General features: G+C 38.9%; 1 protein-coding gene across 4 annotated transcripts in view; it reads left to right on the plus strand.

Annotated features, from left to right (window-relative positions):
- The first annotated feature begins 374 nt into the window (after window positions 1–374).
- Window positions 375–13,356, plus strand: part of ERCC6L2 (ERCC excision repair 6 like 2) — a 153,315-nt gene continuing 140,333 nt past the window's right edge. For all 4 annotated transcript variants that reach the window (XM_055579003.1, XM_055579004.1, XM_055579005.1 and 1 more), the window contains exons 1-2: window positions 375–819; window positions 5,791–6,215. In XM_055579003.1, the coding sequence (XP_055434978.1) occupies window positions 738–819; window positions 5,791–6,215 (507 nt within the window). In that variant the 5' untranslated portion in view covers window positions 375–737. The remainder of the gene's footprint in view (window positions 820–5,790; window positions 6,216–13,356) is intronic.

Genomic DNA, 13,356 nt, shown 5'->3' on the forward strand with positions numbered 1-13,356 from the left:
TGCACTTAGAGGGAGACGTGACTTTGGATCATCCCCTGGAGAAGGACATGGCAACCCACTCCAATATTCTTGCTTTGAGAATCCCATGGACAAAGGAGGGCGGGGACGATGGTCTCCTGCTAGGCCGTCACCTTTCTTACCGGTCCTTAAAAGACCCTCAGCAGGTCCACGCCCACGGCCACCTTTCAGCCTCTCTCTGCAGCCACAACAGCCGCACAAGGTAGGCAAGCGATACCAAACCGCGCGCTACTTGCAACTATCGCGGATCTTTGTGCTGCACGCTTTCTAGAGGAAACACGGCCGGAAGATCGCTCCGCCCATGTAAACCAAGATTTTGTTATCGTGAGATCCCGAGGACCGTAACGGAGCCAGTTCTCGCGGGATTTTCCGAGTTCGGTGTGGAAGCTACGCTGGGCTGCAGAGGGAGGCCCAACAGTGAGAGGCAGGAGGGTAAAGGGTCGAATAGGCAGCCTGTTGTCCACCCTCGCCGGCGGAGCTCCAGGCTAGTAGGTGAGCGCTGCCTTGCCAGCTACCATAGCGTCCTCCGGCTCTGCCGCTGTCGCAGAGGCCACCGTCCCTTCTCCCTGGACCCCATCAGGCTCCACCTTTGCTCCCTCCGTGCCGTGACGTCGAGCTCCAGGGGAGGGCGATGTACGGAGGGTGGCGGAAGGTGGAGTTTGCCACCCTCCGCCTGCCTACCTCCTCCTGGCGGTCCTCTGCCGCCTGTGGGGTGTTAAATGCAACCTGGCTGCCAAGCCCTTCCCCCTGGCCAGATGGATCAGTCTACCCCGAAGCCCCACGCGGAAACCAACAGCAAAGGTATAAGCTCCGAGCTCGCCTCCCTGCCCAGACACCTGTCTTGACTGTGTAGGATTGGGCCTGTTCATGCCAGTTCCCTTGGGGTCGGGGTTTTACCCTGTGACCTCTGTGAGTGACAGCTGGAGATAGTGTACCCCCTCTAGAGCGGGGACTAGTTCTTTGTGATTCAGTGTTGAGAAACTCGGAAGTCAGACTGCCCTTGGATCTAGTGCTGGCCCTGACAGTCATTTGCTGAGCAACTTTGGGTAGTTTGCTCGTCTGTAAAATTGAAATCATTATTGATTGAGTTCTTTTGACTATTAATTGAGATGGTGTCATGCAAAGCACTTAACGTGACCCAGTGTCTGGCTCATAGTAAACATTAAGTAAATGTTGGGTATTTTTATTCTCTGTTGTAGGCCTCAGTCCTTAGTGAATGGTAGGTTCATTATTAAGTAGGTGAATATAGATTGAGATTAGTTCAGTTTATTACACAAAGAGCTTTATATGTGATGTATTGAGTCAGGGTCACCTTTAATGGGTCACTAAGGGTGGTTTAGGGAGAACATGGTTATCTGCCACAAGTCATCTGGAATGTCTTGGGAGAACATGGTTATCTGCCACAAGTCATCTGGGATGTCCTCTTGCCCCCCACATTAATAGTTTTCATTATTAATAGTGATAAAGCAAAAACTTACAGATATTGAATGCTTGTTCTGTGCCTAGAAATATGCTGATTGTTTACATGTTTTATTTTGAGGAAGATATTGATCTGATTAAATAGATGAGGGATATAGAACCAAACTTCAGAGACTTTTAAGTAACACGCTTCAGCTCTGAAGACTAGAAATTGATGACACTATCACTCAGGGACCACAAATACAAATACCTTTAGAAACCTGGCAGGTAAAATAAGTAGATGAAGCTGCTGAGTGGAGATTATAGTAACTGGGATGTTCATATCTCATTTAAAAGGGGGCAGGGCACTCATACTTCAGCCCCCTGATGTGAAGAACTGAATCATTGGAAAAGACCCTGATGCTGGGAAAGGTGGAGGGCAGGAGGAAAAGGGGATGACAGAGATGGTTGGATGGCATCACTGACTTGATGGACATAAGTTTGAGCAATCTCCAGGAGTTAGTGATGGACAGAGAAGCCTGGCATGCTGCAGTCCATGGAGTCACAGAGAGTCGGACACAATTGAACTGAACTGAGGGCTACTCAGTTCCAAGGAATTGTTCATTCATGTGTGTACTGGTACAGCATGGTAGCTACAAGTTCAAATAGCTTGATTCACATCCAGGCTCTGACACTTTCTAGCTGTGTGACTGTGGTTAATCTTTATCTGTTTCACCATTTATAAAAGGGAACTAATAATAGTATTTACATGAAGTAGTGAACAGGTTGTTGTAAGGCTTAAATGAACTACTATGTATAAATTGCATGTGTGGCACACATAAACCTCAAAATGTTAGCTCTATATAAATATTTGTTAATCTGACAAGTATTTGAGTTTCAAACATTGTCCTCAGTGTCCAGAATTTGGCAGTGAACACAAATTGTCTCTACCCCGGGGAACTGAAGGAGATAACCAATAACAGATATTTCAATTTTTTTTCTGAAAATGAAATCAAGCAGGGTAAATGAAGAGAGAGTGGCAGGGAGTGCTATGTTAGATTGAGTGATCAGAGAAGATACCTCTGAGGAGATGCCATTTGAGCAGAAGCCTGAATGAAGTGAGAGAATCAGTCATGTTGGGATTTAGGGAGAGGGTTCGTGGGAGGAACAGAAATCTCAGGGACCGAAGATGGGAGTATGCTTGTCATGGTTGAAGAACAGCTAGAAGGCAAGTTTGGGATGAAATCAGGAGAAAGGGAGGAAATGAAGTTAAAGTGGACACAGGGACCAGATTGTAAGGAGCCTTACCCCCCATTCAGTCCAAAAGGAAATCGTCCTAATTTAAACTATTTGTTCTGGACTTTGAATGCTGAGAGATACTGCCCTAGATCAAACTTAACTGAATCTCCTTAGTTCTACAAGTTACCCAAACTCAGAAACCAAATATTAATAGATTTCTATAGATTGTGTGTGAAGCCCATGAGGTTTTTGCACCTGCTATATGTACCCCCCAACTGACATTCTTTGCTTAGATTTTCTTCCTTTTTAAACTGTTTCTTTAGTCCCTCTTTCTTACAGCACTCTTAAAGCAACAATTTCACATGTGTGAACTTTTTAGTATTTGTCTCTCTCACTAGATATCAAGGTTCTATGAGATTCGGAATGTGTTTTTGCTAATATATTCAGCATGTTTATTGAGTGCCTACTGTGTGCTGGCCCTGGGGATAAAATTTTGAACAATACAGACCTTTTCTTGGAAAAGATGCTATTCTCTAGTGAGAGAGGCAGATTTTTAAAAAGTAAACATGATAATTAAACATTGTGATATGTGCTATACAGGCAGTAAAATACTCAGGTACAGAATAGTGGGATACTTTAAATAAGATGATCAGAAACAAAATCTATGAGGTGATGACATAACAATAAGTGAGAGAAGACCTGCCTAGTATGCTTGAGTCAAGGGGAATATTGATAGATTTTAAGTTGGAGAGGTAAGTAGGGGAAAATGATACAGGGTCACGTAGACCATAGTAAGAAGCTTGGAGTTTATTCTTTCTGCAGTGGATAGTTATTAAAAGATTTTAAATTAAAGATTTACTAATAAATATTTTTAAGTAGCTGATATTGCAGCTATGTGGAAAATGGACTGTATTGGGGAGATAATGTCAGTGGAGAGAATGGGTAGAGAATGGAGTCCAAAGCAGTAATTTAGGAGAAAGCCAGACGTTGGCACATTACAGTCAGAACCAAATTCAGCCCAACATTTATTTTATAGGTAAAGTTGTATTGGAGCATAGCCAGATCCATTTGATTATGTGTCTGTAGCTACTTTTGTGTTACAAAGGCAAGCAACAGTATAACCTGCAAAATCTAAAATAATAAATAGCTAAAATGTGACTCTACAGAAAAAGTTTGCCAATAGTTATTTTGAAGAGTTAGTGGCATGGAGGAAAGGGATAGCTTTTTTTTTTTTTTTTAAGTAGGACCACCAGGACATTCTGATGGATTGAATGTAGGGAGTAATATCAGAAGAGGAATAAGGCTGACTAAAGGTTTTCTACATTGAAAAGTTGGCTGGACAGTGATTCTTTTTAATGAAATTGGGAAAAACTAGTTTCAAACAGAGTCGGACACGACTGAGTGACTTCACTTTGACTTTTCACTTTCATGCATTGGAGGAGGAAATGGCAACCCACTCCAGTGTTCTTGCCTGGAGAATCCCATGGACAGAGGAGCCTGGTGGGCTGCTGTCTATGGGGTCGCACACGACTGAAGCGACTTAGCAGCAGTTTCAAGCAAGGTTTAATGACTATCATTTTTGACATTTTTCTTCTTCATTTTTATACTCATAGTGTGGTACAGTATCTGGTGAATAGCTGGTATTAAATCATATACATTGATAATAAATAAGTTAATGAATTAAACCTCTAAAAAATTACAAGGCATATGCCGGATAGGCAGACAAATCATATGAAACAAGTAATGTGTTAAGACTTACCTTAAGGTTTAACATAGGTTTTAAGGTTCAGATAGTACTGTTATGAAAATAGGGCCCATTGACTTATCTCTGTATAGTGAATCAGAGTGTTATTTTCACATTAGAACATTTTTAGAAGAGTGTAATAATTCTCAGACAGTTTGAAAGCAAAATTAGAGTGGGAGAATAAATTTTTTTTTTGCTGTGCTTCTGATTGTTATATAAAAACAACTTTATCAAAGTTAGAATAATGGTTTTACTTTTGAGGAACAACTGATGAGGAATAGCATAATGAGCTATTCTTACTGAAGAGAATATAGACATACTAGTTATGATCATGAATGTTATAAAAGCCTAATTCAGAATCATTAGAAAGACCCTGGGGAACTACCAATGATCATATGATCTCTGCGAGAAAATTGTGAAAAAAATAATTCCTAGTATTCTTACAATTGTAGCCATGCAATTCCTCTGGAGTTCTTGTTATATGACATTCCATTAGGAAAATTATTTTTACTTAATTTCCTCTATCTGGCACATTTTAATTGTACCAATATTATACTCTGTAGAGGCTTCCCTCCCTACTCCATAGTACTGTATTTTCTGAATACAAAATAAAATAGCTGTACAGTTAAGTACAGAATGAATTCATACATAGAGAGAAGTCAGACTTTTCAAAGGATAATGAAATGATAGCAGAAAGAGATCGTAGAATTCATCTCATTTTTAAGAACCTCAGCTTTTCAAAACCTTGATGGAAAAAGCGGTGACAGAGCTGGTACATGTCACTCTGCTGTTGAACTGGAGATTCCCTTGATTAGTTGTATACAAATTCAGGGAACGTTTTAGAAACAGCAGTATTGACAGTGAGAAGAAATAGCTTTGTTCAGAAAAAGAAGATGGAATAACTAAAAAAGCAGACAGAAGAATCACAAAAATATAGCTGTTCAGAGGATTTTAGCTTACCTATTACCAAGTCCTATTCACAGTTATTCTGCCATATTATGAATGTTATACATAATGTTCATGAGTCATCATGAATATCTAACTAAGTGGTTCTTAATCCTGGCTGTGCATCAGAATCACCTTTTGAATTGAGCAATAATAACCAACCACAATAATAAAACCAAATGCCCATGACCCATATCCACCTAATCAGAATAAATATATTAAGCATGTATGGGGAGATTATGACACATAGTCAGGGTGAGAAAAACTGGAAATATATACCCTTTATTATGATAATATACTTTAGGAAAATACCTATAATTTGTCTTGTTTCAGATTTTGGGAAGGGTATTTATGTGAGGAGTATTTTTTTCTCATAGAAGTGGATAAATGAGGTGTTACTTTGAAAGTTAGATTTGGAAAGTTTATTTTCTCCTTTATTATTATAGATATATGGCATCCAGGAGAACGATGTCTTGCCCCTTCTCCAGATAATGAAAAACTTTGTGAAGCAAGCATAAAATCTATCACAGTGGATGAAAATGGAAAGTCATTTGCAGTCATCTTATATTCAGATTTTCAAGAAAGGAGAGTACCTCTTAAGAGACTTCAAGAAGTGAAATCTGTTAAAGATTGCTCCAGGAATTTTATATTTGATGATGAAGATTTGGAAAAACCTTATTTCCCAGACCGAAAATTTCCATCGTCAGCTGTTCCTTTTCAATTATCTGAAAATGGAGACTCTATTCCTTATACTATCAATAGGTATTTAAGAGACTACCAAAGGGAGGGAGCCCAGTTTCTCTATGGACACTTCATCCAAGGAAGAGGGTGTATTCTTGGTGATGACATGGGACTTGGAAAAACTGTACAGGTATTTACTTACTTTATAATTAAAATGTAATAAAGTCATACATATTATGTCATGTATTACATACATGAATGGATACCATCTGCAAATTTCTGTTTGTATCCCAGAACTTATTATAGTTATTTTGTGTGTGTGTGTCGCACACAGTACTTAAGTTTAGTCAATTTTTTAACCTCAGTACTTATTTAGTACTATGAAATATGTTATTTACAGTAATGTTTTAGTATAATTTGACTTGTTTTTACCTTTGATAATGTTAATACTAAGATAATAGTTATATTTAGATTAATTTAACTTTCTTAATGATACCTTATGGAAGGAAAGTATTCTGACATTTGTTAAGCTACACAGCATTGTTAAATTTTCTATAGGCCTTTTGTCATATTGTTTGGAGTTTATCATAGCAGAAGTTTCTTAGTCTAGGATCTCTGGGCCACTAGGAATTCAGTTGGTGGACTTTAGAGAGGCCTCTTGTTTCTCTAAAATGTGTGCCAGAATTAGCACATGTATATACTTTTCTTCAGATAGGCTTATGTTAGGTATCTATTGCTGTATAAAAAATTATTCCAAGATATAGCAGCTTGAAACAATACACATTTATCATGTTACAATTCTGTGGATCAGGAATCTGGGTACCATTTAGCTGGATCTTCTGGCTGAGTTTCTCTTAAGGCTACAGTTATTTCAAAGTTAGACTAGGGAGGATTCACTTCCTATCTCGTGTGGTTGTTGCAGGGTTCAATTCCTTGTGTGTTGTTAGACTGAGGCCACTGTTTCTGCATGAGCTATTAGCAAAGCCCTCCCTTGGTTGCTTGCCACCTGGGCCATAGTGGGCATGAAATATAGTTGTGGATACCAAGAGGTGGGAATTTTTGGGAGCCTTGTCAGAAGCTGTATACCACAAAGGTTTGTAATTCAGAAGGATTAGAGTTCTGAATCTAGACTTTATACTAAACAATCACTCTGCATTTTCAGGAGTGTTTGTCTAGTGTGTGATTAAGTGTTTTTGTGTTTCCTTCTTTACAACTGAATTTAAGCTATTTTTTTTTCATGACAGTTCCATTGTTAGTGGAGTTCAGAGGTAAGTGAAAAATTAAATTCACTTTTATTTTCAAATCAACAGTTGAAAATAGCCAAATAATGGCTATGTTTTAAGTTCTGGTATAAAAAGTTAGGGTAAAATTAAGTCCCTCAGTAATCATAGTGTATTACTTTTAGCCATACTCTATTTTCCTTTAGTCTCAGGCAATGCACATAGTTTGAGACTTGCACTTTGAAGGTGTTAAGTAATTGCTTGTGGAATAAATGAATTTACTTTCTCAGGAGAATAGGTTCAAAGAATAAAGAAAAGAGCCTTTGGGAAACTACCAGCTGTGACCGAGATAGGCAGGTGACTACTAGAGGAAAATAAATAATAAAGCCCTCTGTGACTGTCTTTACATATACTTTTACTGTTTTTTCCATGATAGAATGTTCTTTCCAACATGATTTTGACTAGTCAATGCCTGATCATCTTCAATATCAGAAACATGAGGTGCCACATCTGCTACGTGAAGATGGTATTATGCCTTCGAGCAGCAAAGGAAAGATAACATTTTTCAAACTGTAAAAATTGTCTTTGAATCTTTGATTTTATATTCATTGATATCATAAAAAATGTCATTACTATACATTTTTAAAATATAGGTATAGGAAACCTCAACCCTGCGACAAATGGTGGGATTGCTGATAATTACAGCTTTCTTTGGTTATTATAAATACCATCTTTTGCATAATATGATCTTTAGTTGATTCAAAAGCTATACAAAAATTTGAAACTTCTTTAGATCATAAGTCATGTTGTTCCCTCAGGAATATAGTAATGAAGAAAATAATCATATTTTCTTTATTTTCATTCATGGAGAAAATGCCATAATACCCAATGTGAAAGGTTAATTAACCTCCAGAGCCAACAAAGCTTTTAAAGCAGAAACAAGTGTCCTAGCATTTTGAAGGTAAATTGCTTTTCTCATTTCAGCATGTATTAATAATCCAGATTTTAGGAATAGAACTTCGTAAGGATAAACGGGCTAGGTTCCCTTTCAAAATAACACATTGTTGTTTCTGTTGTTATTTAAACCAAGCAAAAATCATTGTACTTTGTTTGATTCCAAAATACTCTCTTACCTTTTTATCTCCCAGGAAGATGAAAAATAAGGAATGTAGGTTTTTTAAAAAAATTACATAAGAAATAGACAATTTTTGCTATGCCTTCTGTTGGTCTGAGAGAATGTTGCCTTATTGGCCCATCTCTGATTTATGCTGTGTATCATGAGTGTGTGTGAGAAAAAATAGACTATAAAAACGTTTGCCTGACAGAGTTTCAGAGGAATGTCTGTAAAAACAAAGCTTTTCCAGAGTGATGCATCATTTCTGAAATGCAGTTTTTGCCCTTTTTCTATTTTGTAGGTGGCTGATTAGTTTTTTGTTCTTTTCATCTTTAACCATAACTTTAGAACTACTGTATTCCACATTAAAGCAGATTCTCTTTTTTTTTTTCAGATTAGTTTTGTAAACTAGCATTGTAAATATGTTGTTCACTTCTGTGACTTAAGGTTTTGATAGACCTGTACTGTGCTAGTATGAGTGATAGAGAGGGCTGCTAAGCTGCTAAGTCGCTTCAGTCGTGTCCGACTCTGTGCGACCCCATAGATGGCAGCCCACCAGGCTCCGCTGTCCCTGGGATTCTCCAGGCAAGAACACTGGAGTGGGTTGCCATTTCCTTCTCCAATAGAGAGGGCTAGATCTACACAAAATTATGTATTCCCTTTGCTCTCTTGGAGTTGTGATCAAATGACAAAGTTTCCCAGTTTCCTATTCCCAGTCCCAAATGACTGGTTTCCCAGTTCCCCTTTCTTCTCTTGGGCTTGTCAACAAAGATGAGGGTCGAAGTAATTAGTGCTCTTTACACTGCTGGTTGGAGAAGGCAACGGCAACCCTCTCCAGTACTCTTGCCTCGAAAACCGCATGGATGGAGAAGCCTGGTGGGCTATAGTCCATGGGGTCGCTGAGGGTCGGACACGACTGAGCGACTTCACTTTCACTTTTCACTTTCATGCATTGGAGAAGGAAATGGCAACCCACTTCCGTGTTCTTGCCTGGAGAATCCCAGGGATGGGGGAGCCTGGTAGGCTGCTGTCTCTGGGGTCGCACAGAGTCGGACACGACTGAAGCGACTTAGCAGCAGCAGCAGCAGCACACTGCTGGTACATAAACTCCACCTGTGCTGTTCTTCCCATTCTCCCTATGTCTATCTGCTTTTTGGATGTCAACACATTGCTGCTACATTACCTTAAAATAATGAGGTAAAAGTTTGTCAGTGATTTTACGTTAACTCTTCTAGTTAGTGTGTATTCTCAAATAAATTCAAATTTATTTTCATTTCAGGTCACTTTTGGGGGGTAGGTAACTAATCTGTTAGGAAGGAGTGTGGATTATTTAAAAGGAATGCAAAGGTTTTTCTTTAAAATTTTTAATGTATTTAGTGAATGAAGTATGGGAATTCCCTGTGGTTAGAATTCCATGCTTTCACTGCCAAGGGCCTGGGCTCAGTCTCTGGTCAGGGAACTAAGATCCCATAAGTAGCATGGCATGGCCAATAAATAAATTAAAGGGATGTAAAGATTTTTTTTAAAATCACTAATGTATTTAGTGAATTAAGTAAAGCTAATCCATAATTAGAGCTTACAAATTTAATCACTTTTATGGAACTTCTTCTAAAGATGAGATTCTTCAATAAAATAGGCATTTTATATATCTTTGTTTCATGGAATTTGACAAGTTAGAGCTAATATTTTATATCATGTTAGATGAGCAGATTGAGTTACGAATTATCATGGTTAGAAATATATAGGAATACCTCAGAGATATTGTGGGTTCATTTCCAGATCACTGTAGTAAAGTGACAGCATAATAAGGCAAGTCACAAGAATTTTTTGGTTTCCTAGTATACATGAAAGTTATATTTACACTGTGTTATATGACCAACCTAGATAGCATATTCAAAAGCAGAGACATTACTTTGCCAACAAAGGTCCATCCAGTCAAGGCTATGGTTTTTCCTGTGGTCATGTATGGATGTGAGAGTTGGACTATAAAGAAAGCTGAGTGCCGAAGAATTGATGCTTTTGAACTGTGGTGTTGGAGAAGACTCTTGAGAGTCACTTGGACTGAAAGGAGACCCAACCAGTCCATCCTAAAGGAGATCAGTCCAGGGTGTTCACTGGAAGGACTGATGCTGAAGCTGAAACTCCAATACTTTGGCCACCTGATGTGAAGAGCTGACTTATTTGAAAAGACCCTGATGTTGGGAAAGATTGAGGGCAGGAGGAGAGGGGACGACAGAGGATGAGATGGTTGGATGGCATCACCGACTTGATGGACAAGAGTTTGAGTGAACTCCGGGAGTTGGTGATAGACAGGGAGGCCTGGCGTGCTGCAATTCATGGGGTTACAAAGAGTCAGACACGACTGAGCAACTGAACTGAACTGATAGCCTACTAAGCATGCAATAAATAGCACTATGTCTAAAAAAATGATGTATATACCTTAATTTAAAAAATACTCTGCCACTGCTTTTGTTGTTGTTCAGTTGCTAAGCTGTGGCCTGCTAAGCCTTCTCCTCCTGTCCTGAATCTTTCCCAGCATCAGGGTCTTTCCCAGTGAATCACCTCTTTGCATCAGGTGGCCACACTGTTGGAGCTTCAGCCTCAATCCTTCCAGTGAATATTCAGGACTGATTTCCTATAAGATCAACTGATTTGATCTCTTTGCAATCTAATGGACTCTCGAGAGTCTTCTCCAGCATCACAGTTCAAAAGCATCAGTTCTTAGGTGCTCAGCCTACTTTATGGTCCAACTCTCACATTCATACATGACTACTGGAAAAGCCATAGCTTTGACTATATAGACCTTTGTCAGCAAAGTAATGTCTCTGCGTTTTAATATGCTAAGTTTGTCATAGCTTTCATTCCAAGGAGCAAGCGTCTTTTAATTTCATGGCTGCAGTCACTGTCCACAGTGATTTTGGAGCTCAGGAAAAGAAAATCTGTCACTGTTTCCACTTCTTCCCCATCTGTTTGCCATGAAGAGATGGGACCTGATACCATGATCTTTGTTTTCCGAATGTTGAGTTTAAGCCAGCTTTTTCACTCTCCTCTTTCATCCTCATCAACAGGCTCTTTAGTTCTTCTTCACTTTCTGCCTTTAGAGTGGTATCATCTGTATGTCTGAGGTTGATATTTCTCCTAGCAGTCATGATTCCAGCTTGTGATTCATCCAGCCCAGCATCCGTTTAATATTTTAAATCTTTTGCTGTCATTTCAACAATCTTCACAGTACCTTCCCCCAAATTAGATTCCATCTCAAGAAATCACTTTCTTTACATAAGTAATATGAAGCACCTCCTCATCCTTTGTGGTTTTCTCATGATATTGTAGCAATTCAGTTACGTCATCAGGCTCTAACTCTAGTTCTTTTGGTATTTGCACCACATCTGTAGTGACTTCCTCCACTGAAGTCTTGAACCATACAAGAATCATCCATGAGGATTGTAATCAACTTCTAAATTCTTGTTAATGTTGCTATTTTGACCTCTTTCCATGAATCATGAATGTCCTTAATGGCATTCAGAATAATAAGACCTTTCCAGAAGATTTTCAATTTACTTTGCCCAGGTCCGTGAGAGGACTCACTATCTATGGCAGCTATAACCTCATGTAGTATATTTCTTAAATAGACTTGAAAATTGAAATGATTTCTGATCTGTGGGCTTGAGAATAGATTTTGTGTTAGCAGGTATAAAAGCAACACTGATTTTATTGTACATCTCCACTAGAACTTATGGGTTAACAAGTACATTGTCGATAAGCAGTAATATTTTGAAAGGAAACTTTTTTTTTTCTGAGTGGTAGATCTCAACAGTGGGCTTAAAATACTATGTTGTGAACAGATGTGCTGTCATCCAGGCTTTGTTATTTTATCACTAGAGCATAGGTAGAATAGATTTGGGCTTCCCAGGTGGCACTAGTGGTAAAAAACCCACCTACCAATGCAGGAGACTTAAGAGACACAGGTTCAATCCCTGGGTTGGGAAGATCCCCTGGAGGAGGACATGGCAACCCACTCCAGTATTCTTCCCTGAAGAATTCCATGGACAGAGGAGCCTGGCAGGCTACAGTCCATAGAGTTGCAAAGAGTCAGAGATGACTGAGGTGACTTAGCACACATGCGCGCAGAATAGATTTATCATCATTCTTAAGGGCCCCAGAGTTTTCAGAATGGTAAATGAGCATTGGCTTCAACTTTAAGTTACCAGCTGCATTAGCCCCTAAGAGGCTCAGCCATTCCTTTGAAGTTTTGAAGCCTGGCATTGACTTCTCCTCTCTAGCTATGAAAGTCTTAGATGGCATCTTCTAATATACAGCTATTTTGCCTATATTAAAAATCTGTCATTTAATATAGCCACCATCATTAATTAGTTAGCTAGATCTAGGTATTTTGCTGTAGTTTGTGCATTAGCACTTGCTGCTTCTACCTTGCAGTTTTACGTTATGGAGATGGCTTACTCTGAAGCATCCTCCCTTCTCTCAGCCTTCATAGAATTGAAGAGAGCCTTGCTCTAGATTAGGCTTTGGCTTTAAGGGAGTATTGTGGCTTGTTTGATCTTCTATTCAGGTCAATCAAACTTTCTTCTGAATATCAGCTGTAAGGCTGTTTCATTTTCTTGTCATTCATGTGTTCACTGGACTAGCACTTTTCATTACCTTCAAGAACTTTTCCTTTGCATTCACAACTTGGCTGTTTGGTGGGTTTCTTGTTGTTGGTGGCTTTTGACATGCATTCCTCACTGAGCTTAATCATTTTTGTATTTTGATTTAAAGTGAGAGATGAGTGACTCTCCCTGTCACTTGAACCCTTAGAGATAATTATAGGGTATTAACAGGCCTAATTTCAATATTATGTCTTGGAAATGACCAGGCAAAAACTGTTAAAGCTTGGCTGAGAAGTTCTGATTCATCTGCTGTCTTCACCAGACATTGCACCTTCAGATTTCCATTTATTTTAGACTATACAAAATTTTCTTAATTGAAAAAAAATTCAGTTC

The sequence above is a fragment of the Bubalus kerabau genome, chromosome 4, assembly GCF_029407905.1.
Source record: "Bubalus kerabau isolate K-KA32 ecotype Philippines breed swamp buffalo chromosome 4, PCC_UOA_SB_1v2, whole genome shotgun sequence".
In the NCBI taxonomy this organism is placed as follows: Eukaryota; Metazoa; Chordata; class Mammalia; order Artiodactyla; family Bovidae; genus Bubalus; species Bubalus kerabau.